This window comes from Choloepus didactylus, chromosome 12 (genome assembly GCF_015220235.1).
Source record: "Choloepus didactylus isolate mChoDid1 chromosome 12, mChoDid1.pri, whole genome shotgun sequence".
Lineage (NCBI taxonomy): Eukaryota > Metazoa > Chordata > Mammalia > Pilosa > Megalonychidae > Choloepus > Choloepus didactylus.
Window position 1 is genome coordinate 33,116,251 of NC_051318.1, and position 25,090 is coordinate 33,141,340.

Genomic DNA, 25,090 nt, shown 5'->3' on the forward strand with positions numbered 1-25,090 from the left:
CTTAATTCCAATTTAAAAACTACTATTTCTCTAAATAGGTAAAATACCATTATATAAAAACTTGTATGGACCTACCATTTCCACTAATTCATATTAGTTCCTTGGAAAGAAAGAATTTAAATTCTAAATTCTAAATGTATATTTAAAAAAGTAATCATTCTCTGAAGACTTACCTAATTGGTTGTGAAAGTCCACATATTGATAATATTCTACAAACTTGTTTTTATTAAAAAAGTTTTTATAGACATGCCGTGCTCCAAACAGCCAAATATCACTATCATCAGTGATTGTTCCAGAAGTTTGATCACTCAGGTCCAGGATAGCACATTGTGCCTCTGCTTCCATAGGAGCCTCAATATAGGGAATGCCAAACAGGCGAAGAAGTTCCTGAAGAGTTACAGATACACAATGACCCTTACTGAAATACATTAACTGGCCTTGATCCAGAAGTGGGAACAATGCTTACACAGGGTATTCAATGCACTCTCTAGGAGAATTTGATTAAGTAAAAATACCAATAGGCATCATTAACAAAGGCTCAAGTTGAGTAAACCTACCTGACTTTCCAGGAACATCTGTCCTGTTACAGTAGCAGCAATCCGTTCTTGTTGCTGTTTTTGAGCTTTCAATGAATTCTGTTGTGTTAAAAGGTTGCTCTCCAGAGTTTCCAGCTCGTCCTATATAATAATTTCATTTGTAGGTAATTATATTAATAATTCAATTAAGTTTGTTTTAAAAAGCCTGCACTTAATCTGACTGAAATTACCAATAAACTTTTTCTCCTTATGAAGTATTCCACTTGGATTTCTGAGCAAGATTCTGCAATATCTTTAGAATTCCCTCCCTCAATTGACTTGGAAGTAGAGTCTATCCCAGACAGCAACCTTAATAAAAAGGAGCCATCAGCAAGAACAAGATGCATGCAAACAGCTAACAAATATTCATCCTTAAAACTCCTTAAAACTCAAAAGCTACTTGTCTCCCTTAGCAGTAAGTTAAAATGAAATGTTACATTATTACCAAATCAATATCTTGCCATTCATTGAATGAATCATCTGCAACTTTTTCAGCCTCTTCATGTGGCTCAATGTCTGAGTCCTCGTTTTCAGAGCTGTCCCTTAGGAGACTCTCAGCGTCACCAGTGGCTACTTCCTTCTTAGCTTCCTCTTCAGCAACTGGATTTTCACCTTGTTCAGAGGAAGGTTTAGAAGCTTCATGTAATTCAGCTTGAGGTTCACTATTACTTATAACACTGTCCACTTCAATGAAAGTTCCTGTACCAAAACAAAAAAGGACATTTTATCTACTACTGAAACAGCTAAATTTTCCTGAAAAAAGTTTACTTTTTAAAAAGATTTTAACATAAAACATTTAATAGTAAGTTATTACTATTAAATAAATTTAATAACAAATGCCTATAGCTTCAAAACAAACCTTTCCAATTAGATAAATTAGCAGTCTTCAGAGTTAGTAACAAAGATTTCCAAGCTTTGCATATTAGCTTTACACAAATATGTTCTAAATTAACAAATATTGTTTTTAAAATTCAAAAAGGCGAACTATCACGGTAGGTAACAATGAATGTAAACAATCATGCAAGTCATTAAAAATATTTTTATGCTATTTCACTATTAACATAGCAAAGATAAAGCTGTGACTCAGTGAAAAGAATACCGGATAAGTACTCAGGAGAAACTCTTCCTTTTCCATTTTCCTTCCCTCTTCTTTTCTTGTCTTTTGTTTTGAAAATATTTATTAGTTCCCTTCCTTCCCTTCAGGCAGTGAGGACTGATGAGGGCTGGCCAGCTGGGTCTCAGGAAGCAACTGGGACCCAAAAGATGGCCGGGGCTATAATGGACAGGGGATTAGAGTCAAGGAGGAACCCATAACCAGGGGGAAGGCCAGTGGTATCAGGAAATTGGTTACATATAGGGAAAGAATAAGCAAATAAGTAAATACATTAAAGATAACGAGACCAAAGTTTCACACTATTAGAAAGGAATATTATGTATAAGGAAGAGAGGGAGGCACTAGAATGACCCTGGTGATGTTCGATAGGAACAGGAGATAATAGTGTGAACGGATAAAAGTTTAATAGAGATAGACACAAGAAATAAATGTATATATATATGTGTGTGCACATATGTCTGTGTGTGTGTGTACATAAACACATAAATATATTTCCTGGTTGGGGTGCTTAGAGAGCCCCAAGCTCATTGCCCCAGTAACAATGAGCACACCCAATGCCCAGATCTTGATTTCTAAACACCATGCTCCAATAAAATGAACCAGGTTTCTTGGTGAAATGGCTGATTCCAGAGCCAGGGAAATTACAAGATAAACCTGGAACATATTGGCCAGAAAGTAAGGAAATGCTCAAAAAGCAAACGGGAATTATGAAAAGCCATGGAATCCAGCTTGGACAAAGCTAGGACAACTAGAGCACTAAAATAAATTATGACAGTTATCAGATAAATATCATGTGATAAAACAGAAATCCATGAGTCTATATTGACATAAAAATATTAGAAGTGGAAAAGAAGAGAAAGATCTTCCTTATAGTAGGGTTCCAACTAATACATGTATAAGGAATAATGGAATTAGAAAACCATGATTTGGCAACCTCGTATCATAATTTATTGTGCCTCATAATTTATTCAGGCAAAAATCATCAATGTATTCTAAAACAAGTGAGTGAAAGTTTGTTTAGGAACAACTTATTTACATAACTCCAAAAATATCTTTACACAAAATACTTATTAATTACAAAACAGTAACTCCAGAGTAGAAAAACCTGGCAGACAACAAGAATAAAAATTAATGTGCGTGTATGCACGTGTGTGTAAGTGCACGTGCACGTGTATAGAGAGAAAGGAAGACTAATAAAGCAAATGTGGTAAGATGCTAGCAACTGAGCTAAGTGCAGGAACCAGAGTTTTCTGTAATATTCTTTCAGCACTTTTTTAAGTTTATAATTTTCAAAATAAAAAGTTAAAAAAAAAAAAAAACGAAAAAAAACACTAAAGAGAAACTCACCGTTACCTTCTGCAAATAGGGCACTCTCTCCCCTGCTTTATTATCAGTAAAAAGTGAGAACTGGACTAGACTAAAGGATCTTTCAGTTCCTACATAAATGCAATTCTACCATGCCATATCTCTAAGAGTATAGGTACCTACCATCAGATTCACTGTCTTCAGAGTCAATTTCCATTTGTTCCATGGACTTTGGAACTGAAATTAGATTCTGGCCTGCAGATTCAATAGTCTCACTTTCTTGAATGGTTTTCAAGAAACTCTCATGTTCTTTAGTAGTAAATGATGCTGCCTTTTCTAGGTTACTTGGTGTCTCTGAAGGGATACTTACTGTGTTACTCATTTCTTGCAAACTGACAGAGCTAACAATTTTAGAAGCTTGATGTTTTTCACATTCTGTTTCATCATCACTTGAAAAAACAGAGGAATCATATTTACTCTCAGATATGCAAAGATCTTTCTCTAGCTTAAGAACTTTGGTACGTATTTCATTTCTTGATGCAAAAATTGTGCTTGTTGAAGATACTGATGTCAGTTCTCTTCCATTCTGGAGCCCAGAAGCATTACTGTGCATAACCACTGTATCTTCTAAAGGAATTGGATCTTTTCTATCCTTAATCATAGATTCATCTAAAGGAATTGGATCTTTTCTATCCTTAATCGTAGATTCACCACTTATCTGAAAGTCTTCATTTGCTGTGTGAATAAACGGTATTTGTTCTCTCTGAACACTGGATTCATTGCCTTGATAAAAGTTAGTACTTGATAAATGAGCTGAGTCTATTAGCTCTTTATCATTTTTAGTGCTGGTCACATTCTTCTTTACTAAGTTCTCACTGGATGAATCAGATACTGTTGTGAACAGCATTCCTTTTTCATCTCTAACATTAAGTCCTTTATCATTTTCCTCACTAAAACTTTCCATAAGCAGTTTTTTCACTCTTGACCCTCCAATCTGCATATTGTTCCCAGCTTGCAATTTCATTTCTTCTTCTTCATTAAGAGCTTTCTGAATAGCTAAGAGAGTCCTTGGTGATGCAGAACTTTCATCTATAGCAGCAGATGGATTCTTCTCATTGTATTGCCTTTTATTTTCACTCCCCAACTCCTCTTCTGAGCTATTTCCAAGCATGGCAGTTTGTATAGCTAGTAAAGTTCTTGGAGAAGGAGGAGCAGCATTAGTTTCTTTCTCTGGCTTCACTTTTTCACATGGAGATGACTTCATATCAAAAGACATGCTACGCACTTTGCTGGAAGAAGGAAGAGACTCTGAATCCACTTCTGCAACATTCTTTGCTTGAATACCTTAAAAATTAAAATATTTCTTGTTACATAGTTTTACAGCGAAATGATACACTCACTGTATAGTAGGCAGAATGAATAAAAGAATAATGGTTCTCATAAATGAAATAATAAATTATCATTTAATTACCAACCAAGAGTTAATGCTTTAGTTAATATAAAAGTGGGTTGGCATGAGAGCAGTGAATCCATTACTAGTTCTGTGCTATTATTATTATTACAAAGTAGGACTTCATTATCATTATTATGCAGAAGTAGTTTATAAAATTTAGAGACACAACATATTTTGCGGTTTTAACCATCAAGTGAATGATAGCACCTAATACCTTTTATGAGGATATAATGTGAAGTGTCTTCAGAGACCACTCTCCTTGACTCTACCTCCTTCAAAAAGCCTCCTTCATCTTCATATTGCCTTTGGATTTGCCCTGAATGTTGCTGATTCATTTCCTTTTGTACATTTTCTATGTGCTGGTTCAGATAGTTTTTTTTAAGCAAGCCTTTGAGTTGATACTGTGAAAAGTCATTGGACTCCTAAAAGCAAAATAAATAAAAATGATTTTTAAAATTTTAAATAGAGATCATTTTCACCACCTTCCCCTAAAAGGGACAAAGAGCAATTGATTTTCTCATTGGCAGTATTTTCATACTATCAAAGTAAAATTTAAATACTAGGAAAAACCATAACTGCCTGCCTTTTTAAAGAACAATCTTTAAAAAAAAAAAATTAGGCAAAAGAAATCAGACACCATTTATGATTTAATCATTTATACAAAAACATCTGTTGGCCATCTTCCATGCCAGTCACTGTGACATTTTGATTATGGCTTCACAGATAGACAATATTTTAGAATGCAAGTGTATTAGTTAGGGTTCTCTAGGGAAACAGAATCAATGAGAGGTGTCTCTGACTATCAAATTGTAAAAGTGACTCACGCAACTGTGGGTATGCACGAGTCCAAATTCTGTAGAGCAGTCAGCAAACTGTCAACTCCAAGGAAGATGTCCGATGAACTCCTCAGGAAACGAACCGGCAATTTCGACGAACTCCTCAGGAGATGCTTCACTGGGCAGCGGAAGAAGAAGTGAAGGTCCTCTATCTGTCTTGCTTATAAGTCTTCAACTGATTAATTGGATTAAATCCAGCCAATTGCATTCTCTCATTGTGGAAGGCACACCCTTTGGTGAGTCATCAGTCACAGCTCCAGTCAACTGACTGATGATTTAATAAACCAGCCTATTGGTTTATTAACCAGCCTCAAACATCCTCACAGCAATTGTAAGGTCAGTGTTTGCTTGACCAGACAGCTGGATACTATCACCTGGCCAAGTTGACACATGAAACTAGCCAACACAGTCCACCCCTTGTCAACTTGGCAGTTATACACATCACCTAAAACCATACTTTATCTCTAAGTAGGTAACAATAACAGACACATATTTTACCTAACAATACTCCGCTGTGCAGCATACATCTGGAAATGCACTAAATCTCTCCAGAATGGGGTGAAAGTCCTCGGGTGACATTAGCTCTTAAAATTGATTTCCTTTAGCTTAAATACAGCAAAATGAACAGTACAGGTTATGACATATGACAAGGGGATAAGACAGAGAAGAAAGAAAACGAGGAGAAAATATTCATGTCATCATAGTCCTCGTTTCTGTAACTGGTCACGTGGCCATAGTTCATATTTATCACTACCTTCTTCCACTACCCATTCCATGTTCCCTTTACCCTCAGCAAGCACTTCAGCTGGCCATGGTTCTTTGCCTGGTGGGGTGACCCAAACCTTCATTCCTGAAGTTTCTTGGCCATTGGTAGTACTGCCTGGATTGGGTTGTTGCAGTTTTCCATTGACTTTAATCACAGGTCATGGTAGTACTAAGAGGCACCCTAGGGGATCTCCTATATTCCAGGAAAACCCTTCTTTACTTCCATTGTGTAGTTGCAGTGCTATTTCCACTGGATAGTTGGGATCAATCACCCCAGCCAGTACAGTAATCCCCTTACTTGCCTGTTGATTCAGAGGCACAAGAAGCCCAAAGTGGCCAGGTGGCAGCCTTAACTTCCAGTTCAATGGGATTATTGTTGTGTCTCCTGGTGGAAGCACTCCTCCTTTTGGAACCAAGACCTGTAGACCAGCAGAGCTTAAGCTTGCAGGGACAGGAAGCAAAAATTTACCTAGTGGATCACTAGGAGTGATAGTGAGTGGTGCCACTCCTGTTTCCACCCCTTGATTCCTGGACCCATGAATCCTGGCTATGGGAGAAACAGCACCAGAGTGGACACTGATTCAGAGCATACACAGCCTCCTGGAGAACACTGCCCCAGCCCTGCAAGGTACTGCCACCTAGTAGGCACCATAATTGAGTTTTCAACAGGCCATTCCACCGTTCTATCAACCCAGCTGCCTCTGGATGATGGGGAACATGGTAAGACCACAGAATTCCATGAGCATGTGCCCATTCCCTCACTTCATTTGCTGTGAAGTGGGTTCCTTGGTCTGAAGCAATGCTGTGTGGAATACCATGGTGGTGGATAAGGCATTCTGTAAGTCCACGTATGGTAGTTTTGGCAGAAGCATGTCGTGCAGGGAAGGCAAACCCATATCTGGAATATGTGTCCGTTCCAGTAAGAACAAATCGCTGCCCCTTCCATGATGGAAGTGGTCCAATGTAATCAACCTGCCACCAGGTAGCAGGCTGATCACCTCGGGGAATGGTGCCATATCGGGGACTGAGTGTGGGTCTCTGCTGCTGGCAGACTGGACACTCAGCAGTGGCTGTGGCCAGGTCAGCTTTGGTGAGTGGAAATCCATGTTGCTGAGCCCACGTATAACCTCCATCCCTACCGCCATGACTACTTTGTTCATGAGCCCATTGGGCAATGACAGGAGTTGCTGGGGAAAGAGGCTGATTGGTATCCACCAAACGGGTCATTTTATCCACTTGGTTATTAAAATCTTCTTCTGCTGAAGTCACCCTCTGGTGAGCATTCACATGGGACACAAATTTCTTCATGTTGTTTGCCCACTCAGAAAGGTCTATCCACACACCCCTTCCCCAGACTTGTCACCAATCTTCCAATCATGTTCCTTCCAAGCCCCTGACCATCCAGCCAAACCATTAGCAACAGACCAGGAATCACTATACAAACGCACCTCTGGTCAGTTCTCCTTCCAAGCAAAGTGAACAACCAGGTGCACTGCTCGAAGTTCTGCCCACTGGGAAGATTTCCCCTCACCACTGTCCTTCAGGGACATCCCAGAAAGAGGCTGCAGTGCTGCAGCTGTCCACTTTCGGGTAGTGCCTGCATATCGTGCAGAACCATCTGTAAACCAGGCCCGAGTTTTCTCTTCCTCAGTCAACTGACTGTAAGGAACTCCCCAAGATGCCATAGCTGTGGGTTGGGAAAGAGAAGGTAAGGTGGAAGGAGTGGGGGCCATGGGCATTTGGGCCACTTCCTCATGTAACTTACTTTTACCTTCAGGACCTGCTCGAGCTCTATCTCGTATTTACCATTTCCATTTTAGGATGCAAGGCTGCTGTGCACGCCCAACTTTATGGCTTGGTGGGTCAGACAATACCCAGCTCATGATAGGTAACTCAGGTCTCATGGTAACTTGGTGGCCCATGGTTAAGTGTTCTGTCTCTACTAAGGCCCAGTAGCAGGCCAACAGTTGTTTCTCAAAAGGAGAGTAGTTATCTGCAGAGGATGGTAAAGCTTTACTCCAAAATCCTAAGGGCCTGTGTTGTGATTCTCCTATAGGAGCCTGCCAAAGACTCCAAACAGCATCTCTATTTGCCACTGACACTTCCAGCACCATTGGGTTAGCTGGATCATACGTCCAAGCGGCAGAGCAGCTTGCACAGCAGCCTGGACCTGTCGCAGAGCCTCATCTTGTTCAAAACTAGAAGCTTTTCTGGTCACTCAGTAAATGGGCCAGCGTAGCACACCTAAATGAGGAATATGTTGTCTCCAAAACCCAAAGAGGCCAACTAAGTGTTGTGCCTCTTTTTTTGGTCGTAGGAGGGGCCAGATGCAACTGCTTATCCTTCACCTTAGAAGGAATATCTCGACAGGCCCCACACCACTGGACACCTAGAAATTTTACTGAGGTGGAAGGCCCCTGTATTTTTGTTGGATTTATCTCCCATACTCTGCCACGCAAATACCCTACCGACAAATCTAGAGTAGTTGCTACTTCTTGCTCACTAGGTCCAATCAACATGATATCATCAATATAATGGACCAGTGTGATGTCTTGTGGGAAGGAGAAATGATGAAGATCCCTGAGGATGATATTATGATATAGGGCTGGAGAGCTGATATAACCCTGAAGTAACACAGTGAATGTAAACTGCTGGCCTTGCCAGCTGAATGCAAACTGTTTCTGGTGGTCCTTATTGACAGCAATTTAGAAAAAAGCATTTGCCAGATCAATAGCTGCATACCAGGTACCAGGGGATGTGTTGATTTGCTCAAGCAATGATACCCCATCTGGAACAGCAGCTGCAATTGGAGTCACCACCTGGTTAAGCTTACGAAAATCCACAGTCATCCTCCAAGACCCATCTGTTTTCTGCACAGGCCAAATAGGAGAGTTGAATGGGGATGTGGTGGGAATCACCACCCCCGCATCCTTCAAGTCCTTAAGAGTGGCATTAATCTCTGCAATCCCTCCAGGAATCTGGTATTGCTTCTGGTTCACTATTTTGCTAGGCAGGGGCAGTTCTAGTGGCTTCCACTTGGCCTTTCCCACCATAATAGCCCTCACTCCATGAGTCAGAGAACCAATGTGAGGATTCTGCCAGTTGCTGAGTATGTCTATTCCAATTACGCATTCCGGCACTGGGGAAATAACCACAGAATGGGTCCGGGGACCCACTGGACCCACTATGAGATGGACCTGAGCTAAAACTCCATCAATCACCTGACCTCCACAAGCCCCAATTCTTACTGGTGGACCAGAGTGACCTTTTGGGTCTCCGGGAATAAATGTCACTTCTGAACCAGTGTCTAATAATCCACAAAATATCTGATCGTTTCCTTTTCCCCAATGCACAGTTACCCTGGTAGAAGGCCGTAGGTCCCCCTGGGGAAGGCTGGGAGGAAGATTAACAGTATAAATTTTTGGCAGTGTAACAGGGTCCTTCCCCAAGGGTACCTGGCCTTCCCTTCGTTCGAGGGGCTCTGGATCTGTAAACTGCCTCAAGTCTGGGAATTGATTAAGGGGCTGTGACTCTGTTTTTGTAATTCAAGGGAGACTTTTGTTCACATAAACTAGAATTCTTCTGCCTATATAGTTCAAACAAGAATTTAGTCGATTGCCCATCTATTTTACTACTTGGTACTCCATGATCCACTAGCCAACGCCATAAGTCTCTGCGAGTCATATTATTTTGATTGCTGCTTCGAGACTGTTTTCCATTATGGTAGCCACGCCCACCCTGTCTGTGGCGATTAACTGCAGCCACTTGGCTTCTACCGACTCAGGACCCGATTATCCCCATTGTGTTTAAGGATTCCAGCTCAGTGACAGCAGTTCCTACAGTAATATCTGACCTACAGAGAAGGGCAACTTCAGGGATGATGGAGCTAGTTTCACAAATTTATTCCTTACAGTCCTGGTAAAAGGTGTGTCCTCTGGACATTCCAGGGCTGTGTGAGCAGGTCTTCCACGATAAATCCACTCTAACATTCCAATCTCTCTAAGCCTTTGAATCCCTTCCTCATTGTACCAGGGCAGTTCTGGCATTTCAACCTCTGGTAATGCTGGCCACCTTTTGATCTATGTTTCAGCCAGCCACCCAAACAAACTGTTAACACCCTTTCTAACCCCTCGAGCTACAACACTGAATGCAGAATCTCTGCTTAGTGGACCCATATCAGTAAATTCAGCCTGATCCAACCTCATATTCCTTCCACCATTATTCCACACCCTTAATATCCATTCCCACACATATTCCCCTGGTTTCTGTCTGTATAAATTGAAAAATTCATACAGTTCCTTTGGAGTATAGCGCACCTCTTCATGGGTCACACTTTGTATCTACCCTTTGGGGCCTGTTGGGACTTTAGCCTAGTTATAGGTCTTGAAGCAAAAACTGGTGGTGGGAGTGGGTCATGAAAAGAGTTAGAATTATCCCTCAAGCCATTTACCTCAGGACATTCTGTTGCATTTTCATCTCTTAAAACAGGATTTATCTCTCCAGAGGAGTGAGGGCTGCATCCTCAAGGGAGGTGATTACAGGATTAGCAGGTACTGAAGGGTTAATCTCTTTAGGTGGGGGTTGGATGGCAGGCTCCTTAGGGCAGACTGGAGGTGGGGAAGCTGTTTCCTCAGGACAGCCCTCTACAGGTAAATCTAACAATGACTCAGCAGAATCCAGGGTTCCAATGTCCTCACTGCCATTATTATCAATCCATATGTCCCCATCCCAAGTTTCCGGATCCCATTCTTTTCCAATCAATGCCTTTACTTTAACAGCAGACACCCTGAGAGGTTGAGATTTTAGTTTATGTTGTAAATCTGCTACTCGCACAATGAGAGTCTGCGTCTGGTTTTCAGAAACTTCCAGTCTGTGGGCACAGGAAATAAGATTTTCTTTCAGGGCACACACAGAAACCTTTACATCTGTCATACGGCGTTTAAGTTTTGAATTTGAAGCCTTTAGCTCATCCCTTTCTCTTATAACTTTATCCAAAGTATCTAAGAGCAGCCAGCCAACATCATCATACCTCTTAATACTGCAAAACTCTGTGAAGGTGTCGAAAACACTGTCACCCAGAGCCTTGCTGTGTACTAGAGTATGATAAGGAGAATCAAACAGTGTTATTTTGCGTATTTCCTTTACCAACTCATGCCATGGACTGTCAGTGCCCTCTTGATTATTGGAAATAGAATCATTAGTGCCTCTGAATCTAATCAGAGTAGAAAACAAATTGTAAAAACCCATTTTAAGATTCTGTTTCTCAAGAACCACTCCCAGTACCAAGTTGTATTAGTTAGGGTTCTCTAGGGAAACAGAATCAATGAGAGGTGTCTCTGACTATCAAATTGTAAAAGTGACTCATGCAACTGTGGGTATGCACGAGTCCAAATTCTGTAGGGCAGTCAGCAAATTGTCAACTCCAAGGAAGATGTCCGATGAACTCCTCAGGAAACGAACCGGCAACTTCGACGAACTCCTAAGGAAATGCTTCACTGGGCAGCCGAAGAAGAAGTGAAGGTCCTCTATCTGTCTTGCTTATAAGTCTTCAACTGATTAATTGGATTAAATCCAGCCAATTGCACTCTCTCATTGTGGAAGGCACGCCTTTTGGGGAGTCATCAGTCACAGCTGCAGTCAATTGATTGATGATTTAATAAACCAGCCTGTTGGTTTATTAACCAGCCTCAAACATCCTCACAGCAATTGTTATGCCAGTGTTTGCTTGACCAGACAGCTGGGTACTATCACCTGGCCAAGTTGACACATGAACCTAACCATCACAGCAAGTAAATATGAACATAAAGTGCCCAGCACAGTCCTTGTCATTAGAGACACACAATGAATTACAACAGTTATAATTATGAGCAATAGTTAACGTTTACAACATATTTCCCATGTGTATGACAATGCTTCTCTTTTAAGTGCTTTTATGTGTATTACCTCATTTTAGTCTCACAACCAGCCTACGAGACAGATACCATTATCACCATTCTACAAATGAAGAAATTGATACTTAAACAGGTTAAGTAACCTCCTTAGAGTCAGATGGCTATTAAGTGGTAGATTGGGATCAAAAGCAAGTTGTTGGCCATTACTGTATATTGCTTCTATTAATATTATAATTATTACTATTACTATCATTACTTACCATCACTATCATTGTCAATATTTCATTTGGCCAATGTAAGATGATACCAAGGTCCAATCTGCTATGACTTAGAACTTCCCTACTTGGTCAAAATTACAGATCCCACTTAGCTATTACCCCATACTACCCAACAGTATACCAACCCAAGAGACTATGTGGTGACAGAAAGAGAATAAAGTAGAGTAAATCATTAGGGACTGTCTCTTTTTCTCTTAGTCCTTCCTAGTGTCATCTATATAACCCAAATTCCATTTCCTCAAGTACCACCCAGGGATTCTTTCACATTGAAGAAATGAAGGCTTTTCCCCTGAAATGAAAATAAATTAACTTCTGTCGTTTGTATACTCAAAGACCCAAGAACACATGCCAAAAACCTACTTACAAGCACCTTGGTGTTTTGCTATCTTCGCATACTCAGTGGAAAAATAGAAGGGAATGATGAGAAAAGATAGAGTTCCTGCTTCTTTCGTATTTTGGAATCAATTTTAAAAGTGTTCTAAAGTCCGTAGGAAAAAGCACTATCACCATGGATAATAATGCTGCAAAACTATATTCTGTTCTACAGTGGGTTAAAGGAGAACTATGTTGGAAATAATAGGTGGTAGCAATAGAAAGGGAAACAAAACTCATTCACTAACTAGAGAAAGTGAGAAATCAATGGTAAAGCATGATCAGGAGACATGCTCAACAAAACTCAATTCCACTCACCATCCCTGTTTCTTTCTGTGTCTGTGAGAGCCACCTTCAGATGCTCCAAAGTTGAGAGTTAATACCACTGTCCAGAAAAAGGGAAAGGGAGAGGGGAGATTTGACTGCATTTCTAGGGTTGAAGCAGAAGAAAATGTACCTGGAAGTTCAAGCTAGAGCATATATATCCATTGTGGTTAGATTTTATGTTACAATTAGTATTCTACAGACAACATACATATTGGGTTAAAATTGCTCTAATGAGCTAGCCTGAGAATTCAACCACTAACAATACCCTGGGCACTTACCATGGGAAAACTATCAAGCTAGTTACTGCTAATAGAGGTGAGCAAGATAAGCACATTTTGGTGTGGCAAACCAATTAATTATGCTAAGCAAAGAGATGTTACTAGGTGCTATGAGAGCATATTGCAGGACACAAGACCTATCTTGGGTGGAAAGCCAAGAATAACTTCCTTAAGGAAGAGTTATTATAAGTTCAAACTTATAAATATAGGATATTTCATAGGATTTCTAAGATACACAAATGCTGTTTACTAGCAACCAAGATACTTTATAAGTGATGCTTATCATTTTTCTGTTCCTTTTATGAAAAGTTTTGCTGAAGTTCTTAATTCTAAGCATTAATGTACTGTTGTATATTTTACCTCTGGCATTGCTTCAAATAATGTTCTTCTTCTCTTGGTAAATTCCTTCATATCAGTCAAGATTTCATGCTTTACCTCAGGAGGCAGGCTGGTGAAATCTTCAGACTCAATATCTATCGCATGAGGATTATGAAAGAACTCATCCTGTAAAGAGTAAAGCATAACACCACAGAATTTACATTTCATACACTGAAATCCATTCAACATGACAGATATTTATCGTGCTTATATCAAAAACACAGTTCTACATAATCTGCAATAGACATCAAAGAGAATAGGCAGATTGGGAAATGTATCCATTTACTCATTCATTCATTCAAAAGAAAAAATATTTACCAGGCACCTCTAATGTGCCAGGCACTATTCTAGGTGCAAGGGTACTATAGCGATCAAGCCAGATAAGGTTCCTACTCTTCAGAGAGGAGGAAGACATATGATAAACAAATTCACAAGATGAAAGTGCTTTGACAAAAATAAAGCAGACTGACCTAATGAGAAACATTGGAGAAAAGGAAAAGAAAAAAAGTGTTTGATAGAAATGACCCCACTAAAAAGATAACATTTGAACAAGGAATTGAACCACTTGAAGAGCCTCCCATCCAGTAATCTAGGACAGAATCTCGCTGAAGTAACAGCAAGCACAAAGGCCCTATAGCAAGAGCCTTAGGAGTTTGAACAGTATTTTTAATTTCCTTAATTATTAGATTAGTTTTGTTTTACTCTTAACCTGAAATAAAATGCAGGTCTCAATGACCATGAGCTCCACATTCTTAACCAAGATTACTATCAACTTGCTGTATCAATAATGCAGAACTTCCAAAAGTTGAGGGATTCTACAGTTTTAGTATTCTAAAAAGGTATTCTACAAGATGCACAAAAATAATACAAATAGACAAGAAATAATGAATTTTGGAATCAATGAATGTTATTGCCTACACTAAGAAACCTGAAACATGTTTATTAAAAATACTTGTATATACAAGTACAACCTTAATTTGTAAAAATGTTATTTGTTAAACTACTTGTGGTGGTGGTGGTGGTTTTAAAACATGACCACGAACTCTTTGATATTCTTCACATCTAATTCCCTTCCCCTTAACTAGGGACTGCCCTTAGTAACTTCGTTAGAAAACAAACAGAATTCAGTGGAAGAGACATATGCACAACTTCCAAGGCTAGGTTAGAAAGGCAACACTGGTTTCTGCCTGTAACTTTATCTTGGGATGCTTATTCTTGGAATACAGCCACCATGCTGTGAAAAAGGCCAGGCTACATGCAAGTGTTTTGGCTGACAGCCCACATTAAGGCCTAGTCAACAACCAGGGTCAAATGCCAGACATGGGAATGAGGAGATCTTTGAGGTGACTCCAGCCCTAGCTATAGTATGATTGCATCTGCAAGAGAGATCCAAGAGAGAACTATCTAGCTGAGCTCAGCAAACCCCAAAATCATCAGAGGTGATGAAAATAGATGACTGCTATTTTACACCACTAAGTTTGGGGGTGATTTATTACGCAACAATAGATAACTGGAAAACATGCATAAACATATATACACAGATATGCATTCATACAGACATACCTAAATATATACACTCACACACACAGAGATACACGTATTCAGCTATACAAAAGAGGTGGGAAAAATGGAATTAAATATTCCAAAATGTTACTAGAGCTTATTTATGGGTGGTATGTTTTCTATATTTTCTACACAAGCAACTACTATTTTTATTTATTTACTTATTTATTTATTTATTGATCAACTGATTGGTTACTTGTAAAAGAAAATACCTGGCTTATTTTGGATAATATAGACATAGATAATAGCAAATTCCATTGATATGTTATGGGTGCATGTATAGTTTATGATCTACATATATACACAAGCATATAAATAAATACACAAAAGGTAAAGAAGTCATCTGTCTACTTTTTATAAGGAACTGTTATAAATTCCTAATAAATCATTAGAAATCATTCATTTTCATGTTATTCATTTCAAATAGAATACATTCCTTCAAAATAATAATTCAAATATTATTTTAAAATTTAATTTTTAAAATTATCTATTTATTATTTTTAAATTTAAAAATTTAAAAATTATTTAAATACCTGTAATGCTTGTTTTTGGTTCATTCTTTCTTGCCATTCTTTTTCATCTTCTTCTTCTGAACTGAAAGTCAAGCATACAGTTAGAAAATCTACTTACAAAAATATATATGTTGAGTGCACGGTGCTGCAGTCAAGCATACAATTAGAAAATCTACTTATAAAAATATATCTTGAGTGCACGGTGCTGCTATATACATAGGGGCTTACAAGGGTGAATAATACAGCAAGAACTGTGCCATCACTGATCTTACAGCCTAGTGCGGGACACACAGAAATAAACAATTACAATAAAATTTAATAACTACCATCACAAGAAAAGAGGAGGTTGCTAACAATGCAATAGAGTTACCTCACACCAATTTGGGAGGCATGAAAACTCTCCAGAATTTTTTCCAATTATATCTCCTGGAGTTAGCATGAAAAAGTGAGGGATCTAGTTATAAGGCATGAGGGAGGTTCATGGAGAAAAGTGTTTCAGGCAGAAGAACTACGTTCTGTAAGTATCTGGAAGCAAGGGGGAAAAAAGACTGTCTGGATGGTATAAAAAGGGCAACAGATGAGATTGGAGAAGCAAGTACTAGATTCAAAAGTCAAATTAAGGTGTTGAAGTTTTATCCTAAAGAAAGAAACTAGGAAGTGTTTTGAGCAAGCAATGACAATATCAGATTTGTTTTTTTTTTAAATAGATTCTACAATGCAAAGCAGATATTGGATTTGGCAGGGAAGCGTTATTGCTAAATGGTAAGATTAGAGACAAAAACAGAGAAAGAAGTTTGGAAACTGTTACAGTAATCTAGATAAAAGATGGTGGTAAACTAATCTAGGGTGGTATCAATGGAGATAAAGTGAACTGTAGTGCTTGAAAAGCTATTTGTCCCTGGAGCCCCTGGAAAGGAATGGGAGTGGGTGGGCGGTGGAGACAAACTGTCAAGGCTTCTGGTGCTCCACTTTCACTTCAACCACAGAAGCCAATGACAGTTAACAGACAGCCAGAGAAAGAGGAGTCCACAAAGAGGCCTGAAAAAGAGAAGCCAAAGAAACAGGACAGCGTGGCAGCAGTGTTAAATAGTGCCAAGAAGTCAAACAAGCTGAGACCTGAAAAGCTTCTAATGGATTTAACAGAAAGAACATCATATGACATCTTTTAATGTGGTGGTGGTGAGACAATATTGGACTGAGAAGTTGGTAGCAACAAGTATACTTTAAAGTATAAGAAAACTAAAATTCATGTCTTCAAGAATTTGAAATCAACAGTGCTAGCAGACTAAATGAAAAAAAAAGTCATGTATCACAAACCATCACAAATCACCAGAACACAAAGATGTTTTAGTAAATAAAAATTTCAGTTTTTGAAAAATATTCTGAAAGGTGTAGACAAATGCATATTTCAGATACATTAATTACCACATTCCTTGTCCACATCAAATATACAGGTTTAACTCTGTGTGAATACAGCAATAATTAAAATTTTAAATAAATATTTACCTATTTTTTTCTTCCTCTTGTAAAGGGGGTAAAACATAGATGTCATCTTCTCTTTGAACTTGAGTAAGACTCGGTAATGCTTCATCTCTAAAACATACACATATATTTAAACAGAGATTATATGAAATATTATTTTCAGTTAACAATACCATCCCATTAATTATACAAAGCCTACCCAGAGGTGAAGAGGGAGAAGACATGCTGGCAATGGACTTCTCCCCTCACTGACCTGACTCCTCCCAGGCTACTGCTTTGAAAAATTAGTACATCCTAGAGAAGAAAAAGGAAACTTGCTGTGGTTCCTCAGAGCCTTGGCCATTAGCCTCAACTCTATCCATAAAAAAGAACATTATAAAAGTAAAAAGTGTATGCAATGCTTCACTACAGCATTTTTTCCCTCATTATAAAAGCTGATTCTCAAAGAACAGAGAATTTTCACTTCAAATTACCAAGTCATATGGCATCCTACTTACTCCTGCTTAATTAATTATCTATTTTCAGTTGAGAGTTAAAATTAGGAGAAGGAAACCAGAGGAATCCAATATAAAAATAAGAATTTTTAAATTAAACTTTAAAGTTAATGTAATTTTCCTCTTGCCTTTTGCTTTTTAAGGCAGTTTTGATAGCTTGTCTTTTCAAAAATGTTTTCAAGAGCTTCTCTGTAGTTTTCTTAGAGTCACTGGCTGCGAAATCCTTTCTTTGCCTTCTCTTAGTCTGTGAAAAAGAAAAGATACAGTAATTTACTTCAGGGTTTTAGTATATTAAAAACATTTCTGTGATTTCTTTTTCCCACAAAACTAGTTTGTCTGAATTTTCAGACTATGGATGTTTTAGTATTTCCTCCAAATGCCTATTTGAGTAACTTCAGGTTTCTGCTGTGTAAAAGACACTCAGAATTTCCATCAAAATATTACTCAGCACACCTATTAGAATGGCTATTATTAAACAAACAGGAAACTATAAGTGCTGGAGAGGATGTGGAGAAATAGGAACACTTATTCATTGCTGGTGGGAACATAAAATGAATGGTACAGCAGCTGTGGAAGACAGTTTGGCAGTTCCTCAGAAGGTTAAGTATAGAGTTGCCCTATGACCCAGCAATCCCGTTACTCGGTATATACTCAGAAAAACTGAAAGCAGGGATGCGAACAGACATTTGCACACTGATGTTCATAGCAGCATTATTCACAACTGTCAAAATATGGAAACAATCCAAGTGTCCATCAACTGATGAACAGATAAACTATACACACACACACACACACACACACATACAATGGAATATTATTCAGCAGTAAGAAGGAATGAAGTCCTGAGGCACGTGACAACATGGATGAACCTTGAGGACATTATGTTAAGTGAAATAAGTTAGACACAAAAGGACAAATATTCTATGATCTTACTAATATGAACTAATTATACTATGTTAACTCATGGACATAGAATCTAGAATACAGGTTACCAGGAGATAGAATGAGGCTAGAGAATGGGGAGTAGTCATATATGATGTGCAGAATTTTTAACAAGGTTGAATGTAAATGAGTAAAATGGATAAAGATGATGACAGCACATTATTGTGAGTATAATTAACAGTGCTGAACTGTGTGTGAGTGTGGTTAATAAGGGAAGTTTAGTCATATATGTCAACAGAAGGAAAGCCAGAGGTTAAAACATGGGAATATGTAACTCAGTAAATCTTGTGGTGGATGATGACTGTGATTAACAACACAAATATAAAAAATTTCCTCCATGAACTGGAACAAGTGTACAAAACTATTACAAGGAGTTAATAATAGAGTGGTATATGGGGAAAAAATGTACCTACTGCAAACTATGGGCTGGCTACAGTTAACAGTAATATCTTAATATTCTTTCAACAACAGTAACAAATGTACTGCTGTACTGCACCAATGCTAGGGCTTAATGATAGGAGGAAATAAGGGGTATTTGGGTTTTCTCTTTTTTTACTTCTTTTCTTTTTTTTTTTTTTTGCTTCTTGGAGTAATAAAAATGCCTGAAAATTGATCGTGGTAATGAACAAACAACTATGTGATAATACTATGAGCCACAGATTGTTTACTTTGGATGGATTGTATGGTGTGTGAATATTTCTCAATAAGATTGCATTAAAGGAAAAAAAATATTACTCAGGCTGGCTATTACACAATATAGTTGAGAAACTATTAATTTACTTTCAGTTGCCTTTAATGTTCCTTTAATGTCCCCAAGAAGCCTACAACTTAATGATATATAATCAAGAAAATGCTGCCCAAAAGGAATTATATTTATTAATGAATTTATTCTTTAAAGTATCAGAAATTTTTGCCAAATTGCTGGTATTAAAGTTAACTGGTTTTTATGAAAATAATTATTTATATGTAACTCCGTCCTCCAACATTCAGATGATGTCATAAGAAATCCTAGAAGATATAGAAATATCTTGTCAGAAATGTCCACGCAGGGAAAAACTGGAATAGTCTCTATGTTTCTGGTTAAATAACCAAGACATTTTTTTTTCCTTTCTAATTGTTCCAAAAAGTACCTAACCCAGAGTATGCCTCTGATAATTAAGAACTGCAACATTCAAGTCCGATACTTTTACTAAGGCAATAAATGTCCCCAAGCATTTACAAATCCTTATTTTTATCCTATCTTCATTTAATTAGACAATATCTGTCAGGTATGAATATAATATGATAAGCTGGGATTTTCAACATATAGCAGTCATGTCCAAATGAGTGCTGTCATTTAGCAGTCATGTCCAAATGAGTGCTGTCATTTGGAGGCCTCACAATTATTCCAAAGTTCACAACACTGTTTACACATTTTTAAACTGCCTTCAGAAAATAAAGAAATTCATTCTCATTCTTTTATATCATGTATCATTCCCTTCCTTGATAATCCGTTTTCGTTACCTGATTGCTCTTAAAAATCCAATTCACCTTTAAAAGAAAGCTTGCTGTCCCTGAGAACATTCGATTTCAGTTTCAGGGAGGCATTTAGCAATATGCTCTGAGCATAATGCTCTGAGCAATGGCAGCACAAATGAAGTAAATGCAGAATATCCAAGAAAATACTCTAGAGGGAAAACTCTCACTTGTAAGAATTCTAGTAGCTAGTTTTATTTAAAAGTTAAATTTCATCCTTTCACCCACAATGTAGTCTCAGAAATTTTTTTTTAAAAGAACAATTGTTTATTTGTTCAAGATAAATGAAAAAGCAATTGAAATAAAGTTGTGTGTCAGAATCAGTCTTGGTTTCTAAAATTCTAAAGAGAAAATAAAAATTTTCTGTTAACTTTCTTCTTTCTGAGAATTCACTAAGAAAAAATAATTAGACTTACCAAAGTCTGTTTCTTCAATAGTGGAGCATCTCCATCAAAAACAAAAATAGGGCGAATTCTAAAAAATAGGAGTTTGCAGAGCCGATGAAACAAAGTGAGAAGGTGAGCATTTTCTATTGTGTTCCCATGGCGATCCCGGACTCCTTTAAGTGCTTGGTTTAACCAAATGCTAATATCTGGAAGAATTGTTAATGGAAAACATTTTGGAAGTGTTCTCCCATCCTTACAACTTCATAGCTAAATAGCTCATATCATTCAAACGTTGAATGGTACAAATCACTATTTCTTTGAAATTGAAAAAAATGCTTGACCTTAATGGAATCTACCTAAAATTAGTTAACTTTGAGCCTTTGTAACTACTCTATTACTCAATATACTGAATTGTGAAAGCTTGCATAGACAGACATGCCCTTTAAAGTCTAAATGTAAAGAATTGTTTCTAAAAGAAAACTAGTGATCTGTAAAGAATTTCAGCATATTAGCACAACTTTTCTAGAGGACAGTTTGGCAATTCATAGCAAAAACCTTAAAAACTTACATTCTATTTGATCTAAGAATTCCACTTTCAGACATTTATCCTAAGAAAATAATCACAGATTTACAATAAGAGTTATTTATAAAAAGACTTGTTTATAACAATGAAAAATGGGAAAAAATTTTAAAGTTTTCCAACAGGTGTTTTTTAAAATCTGAATTATGGTATACTCATATAATGATATATGCAACTTGTAGAAGCATATCAAATGATAAGGAAGATAGTCACATATATTATTAAAGGTATTTAAACATGTGACCAAAGTATTTAAATTCCATTTTATATAATGGACTCAAAGTGTTAAACTTAAAAAACTATTTATGTAACAGACACCAAAATATTAGTTGCCACTATTGAGATTAGAGGCAATTTATATTTTCTTCTTGGTTCTTATATTTTTCAACTTTCCTAAAAAAATGCTTCTTAAAAACCTACATTTGTTCGTAAGAAAGAGTGACATAGGATTCTACTGGTTTTTCTGCTCTCAATCTCTTTGCCAGTTCCTTTAACTTACCATTAAAGTGTTGACTTCACCAATGAGCTCTCTTAGACCCTCTTCCTTCTGCCTGTCTGCACTTACCTACCTAGGCTTCCTCCGCTGACAACATCCCTGTCCATGGCTGTTATCCTCTGGGCATGGATTCCCGTATATCTATCTGGCCCAGAGTTCTCTTCTGAACCTAGATAAGTAGAGCCAATGTCCTAGTTAATATCTTTACTTATTGCCTTGCAAACATTAGCAAATTTGACATCATCAAAACTGAACTGTCTGCTCCACAAGGCTGGTCATTTCAGCGAATGTCACTCCCGTTCCCCGAGTTGCTTGAGCCAGAATTCTGGGTATCATCTCGTATACTCCTCTCTCATCCAACCATTAGCAGGTCCTATCAGTTCTACATTTCAATTCATCTTGAAGGCATATGTTAAGATTTCATCAAAATATCTTTGGTGAAAATGCTTCAAGGCTTCCCACTGTCTTTAGAATGATAACCACAACTTTTTACCATGGCCTACTGAGCCCTGAGTGACTGGCCTCTGCTCATTCCTCCTATCTCTTTTCAAGACCTCACTCAATGGATGAGAACTAGAGTATGAGGCAACTGGGAAAAGCAAATGGAAATGCCTTGAAATAGAAGCACACTTTGGTTTAAGGCCAATGTGGCAGGAACACAGGGAGAAGGAGGAATGACAGTTTGTGTGTGTGTCTGACATTTCAGGCCATGAAGAAGCCATGTGGCACCTTACACAGACACTAGGTTTCTAGAGGAAACCTTAAGGATCACTCCGGTGGACATGCAGAGTAACTTAAGAATCACTCCAGTGCACATGAGAATAAATTATAAGGAATCCAGTTATTAAATTAGTTACAATAGCCAGGTGAAAATGGATGGCAGCAGTGAGGACAATGAGAAGTGGTCATATAAACAATCCATCTCAAAGGTAGAATTTAGTGTTCATTTACACCTGTATTGTACTGGATAAATGTTTCTACTTGACTTGTTTTTAACTAACATATAAGATTAAGTTTCAAACGGCCCTTCATTTTAAGTTTTATAATCAAGTAAGAAAATCTAACTTCACACCTGTAGCTCTCAACCTTGCTATTCATTAAAATCTGATATGAAACCTCTGAAATATATGGATTACTGAACCTGAGATGCCTAAGATTCTAAATCATAGGAAATAAGGTAAGTTTTTTTCGTTTGTTTTTTGTTTGTTTGTATGTTTGTTTTTAATAAACCATAGATAGTGCCAATTCTCAGCTAGGAATGGGAATTCCAGCTCAAATTTCTTACAAATTAGTAAGAAACTCATAAAATTAAGGAAGGTGAAAATGTTTACATATTTGACTTGTCTCATTCCTGTAAGCTTATAAGGGTAAAACTAAATTTCCCCAGGGCTGGAAAAGTTAAAATTTGCAGCAAAGCCAAAAATTATTTTAGAGTTAAGACCCAAAGGACCTATAATATTCTGAAACAAAAAGATAAATTAGTTTAGTTCTACAGTTACATGACTTAAAATTTAATTAATTCGTAACCTAAAGAGTGTAATGTTTTGCTTATACATTTTATATTTCACAAATGTTAAGGTCCATAAGAAACAAAATTAAACTGTTACTTCTGTACTACTTGGCACATTCACATTGTATAAATAAACAAGAAAATCAGCTATGCAGATGGTAAAAGAAAACTATTTATTCAAGGGATCCAAGGGTAAACAATGAACCTGGTATAGTCATGGTAAGTTCTTATTAACAAACAAAAGTATAAAATCTGAATATATTTCAGATGTTTGAATTCCCAGGAAAACGAAACAACGCAAAAATTAATTGTAGAACAAGCAATCATAACTTTAGTACTCTTTAGACAAATAATTTGTTCTTTCAGAAAATCCTAAGAACTCCACAAAATGACTTTAAGTCCCAAAAATGGTGCGTCTTGGAGGCACCTAAAAATAGACTAAATTAATTAAAATTAAACTTTTCCTTTGCCAACTTCCTAAAAAAATTAGAATGCTGAACTTCACAAGCCATCTCAATGATTTTAAAAAGTCTTAATTCCTCGCATGGACTTCAGCATAAAGTGATCTAAATCTTTGCTAGTTTTAAGAGCTCCTGTACCTGAAAACTGTCCTCGGATTAACAGAAAATCTTTAGAATGCAAAGACACTGAGAAACCACTGGAGGGCAGCAGTAGCACATGGGCTTTAAAAAAACCTTACATTCGCACTCCCTCCACTCCACAAGATAACCTGCATAAACTTTTAAGATAGCCAAAAAATCATTATAGATGTATTTGAAAATTAATCACATTGCAAAAAAAAAATCTTGCTTTATTTTTTAAATGACTAATGTTCCCTTACTTATAATTTGTGTACACACTAAAGAATTACGTCTCCTCAAAGGCTCCTTTCTCCTAATTCCCGCATTCTCTTGCACTGCTTTATGACCCCAGACAGCAATTCTGGTGAGACCCTCATCCTACAAATGCCTCTGCGGAAGCAATGGAGAGCTGCAAGTGGATAACACCATGATGCAAATCACCGCATCCCAAGTATAAACGATGCGTTAAGGATACCAACAGCAAGAATCTTCCCTTCCAGCGTTTCCGGGTTGATCTGCCTCCCGGAGCACTCCAGCAGCTTCCAGAGGCCTTGGACTCCCATAAGTCAAGTGTGTCTTCAGAGCAGAAACTCGAGAGATGGATCCTCGTGAGACAGCAGAACAAGCTCCTCAAGAAAGTGCCTTTTTTTTTTTCCTAATTATTCAACAACGGGTTGTATCAAAGCCCAGGACCCCAGAAGAGGATCCCCTGCTCCCACTTAAGGAAGATGAAAAAAAACAAGAATCCACGGTCTTCCAGGGAAAATCGGCTTCCACGAAAATGTCAGGGAGGGAAAATAGAAGCCACCCTGGAGAACTTCCCAACAGCAGACACCGCCTTCCGGAAGGAAGAAGGGACCAAAAAATGGACGGTGGTGGAGAGAAGGAATAGGTCTTGGTCTCATCCAAAGCTTTGGACCAAACGTTTGAACTGGCAGTGGAAAACTGGGGTGAAAGACAGCGCATCGAGATAAAAAGGCAGAAGATGTACTTCCGGTACCACTTGCCTTCCCGGGTGGGTCCTAAGCCCACGTCAAATAGACCCTCTCGGCTTCCGTCTAAAACGTTGCGTAGGGCAGAAATCCCGCCTCCCTGAAATGACGTATGTATGCTGCGTCCTTAGCAGTCCGGCAGTGAGTTGGGGCCGCTGGTGTATGTGTCGCTTCGGTTTAGTGCTTTCTCCTCACATCCCCGCCTCCTGCACCTTGTGGCTTTTAAAGTAAAAACGCAGAGCGAAGTGCCTACTTGCTCAGTTGACAATTTTCTAGGCGCTTTTTCGCATCATTTTCTCCCCATTGAGCTGCCACTTATGAAAACTCTAAAGTATTGTTTTAAACGTGGAGACAACCGAAAGATGGATGCTTGTTGGTTTTTTTAATGTAACAACTATGTATTCGATAACTGTAATGACTAGATAGTAGTACAATGTAAAGCCTTAAACATTGAAATATACCTTA

At 38.0% G+C, this 25,090-nt stretch overlaps 1 protein-coding gene across 5 annotated transcripts in view; it reads right to left on the bottom strand.

Moving 5' to 3' along the window:
• The window catches only part of ERCC5 (ERCC excision repair 5, endonuclease), a 37,990-nt gene extending 13,284 nt beyond the window's left edge, over window positions 1–24,706 (bottom strand). Inside the window, exons 1-12 of one of the 5 annotated variants that reach the window (XM_037799696.1) lie at window positions 24,113–24,665; window positions 21,616–21,711; window positions 20,497–20,672; window positions 17,752–17,867; window positions 17,154–17,240; window positions 15,669–15,729; window positions 13,555–13,698; window positions 4,662–4,869; window positions 3,178–4,338; window positions 1,021–1,274; window positions 558–677; window positions 174–387 (exon numbers count right to left, since the gene is read on the bottom strand). In XM_037799696.1, the coding sequence (XP_037655624.1) occupies window positions 174–387; window positions 558–677; window positions 1,021–1,274; window positions 3,178–4,338; window positions 4,662–4,869; window positions 13,555–13,698; window positions 15,669–15,729; window positions 17,154–17,240; window positions 17,752–17,867; window positions 20,497–20,672; window positions 21,616–21,649 (2,575 nt within the window). In that variant the 5' untranslated portion in view covers window positions 21,650–21,711; window positions 24,113–24,665. Of the gene's footprint in view, window positions 1–173; window positions 388–557; window positions 678–1,020; window positions 1,275–3,177; window positions 4,339–4,661; window positions 4,870–12,907; window positions 12,975–13,554; window positions 13,699–15,668; window positions 15,730–17,153; window positions 17,241–17,751; window positions 17,868–20,496; window positions 20,673–21,615; window positions 21,712–24,108 lie in introns of those variants that run through there. The other 4 variants (XR_005211053.1, XM_037799695.1, XM_037799698.1 and 1 more) reach the window with 4 other exon arrangements.
• Between the last annotated feature and the right edge of the window lie 384 nt (window positions 24,707–25,090).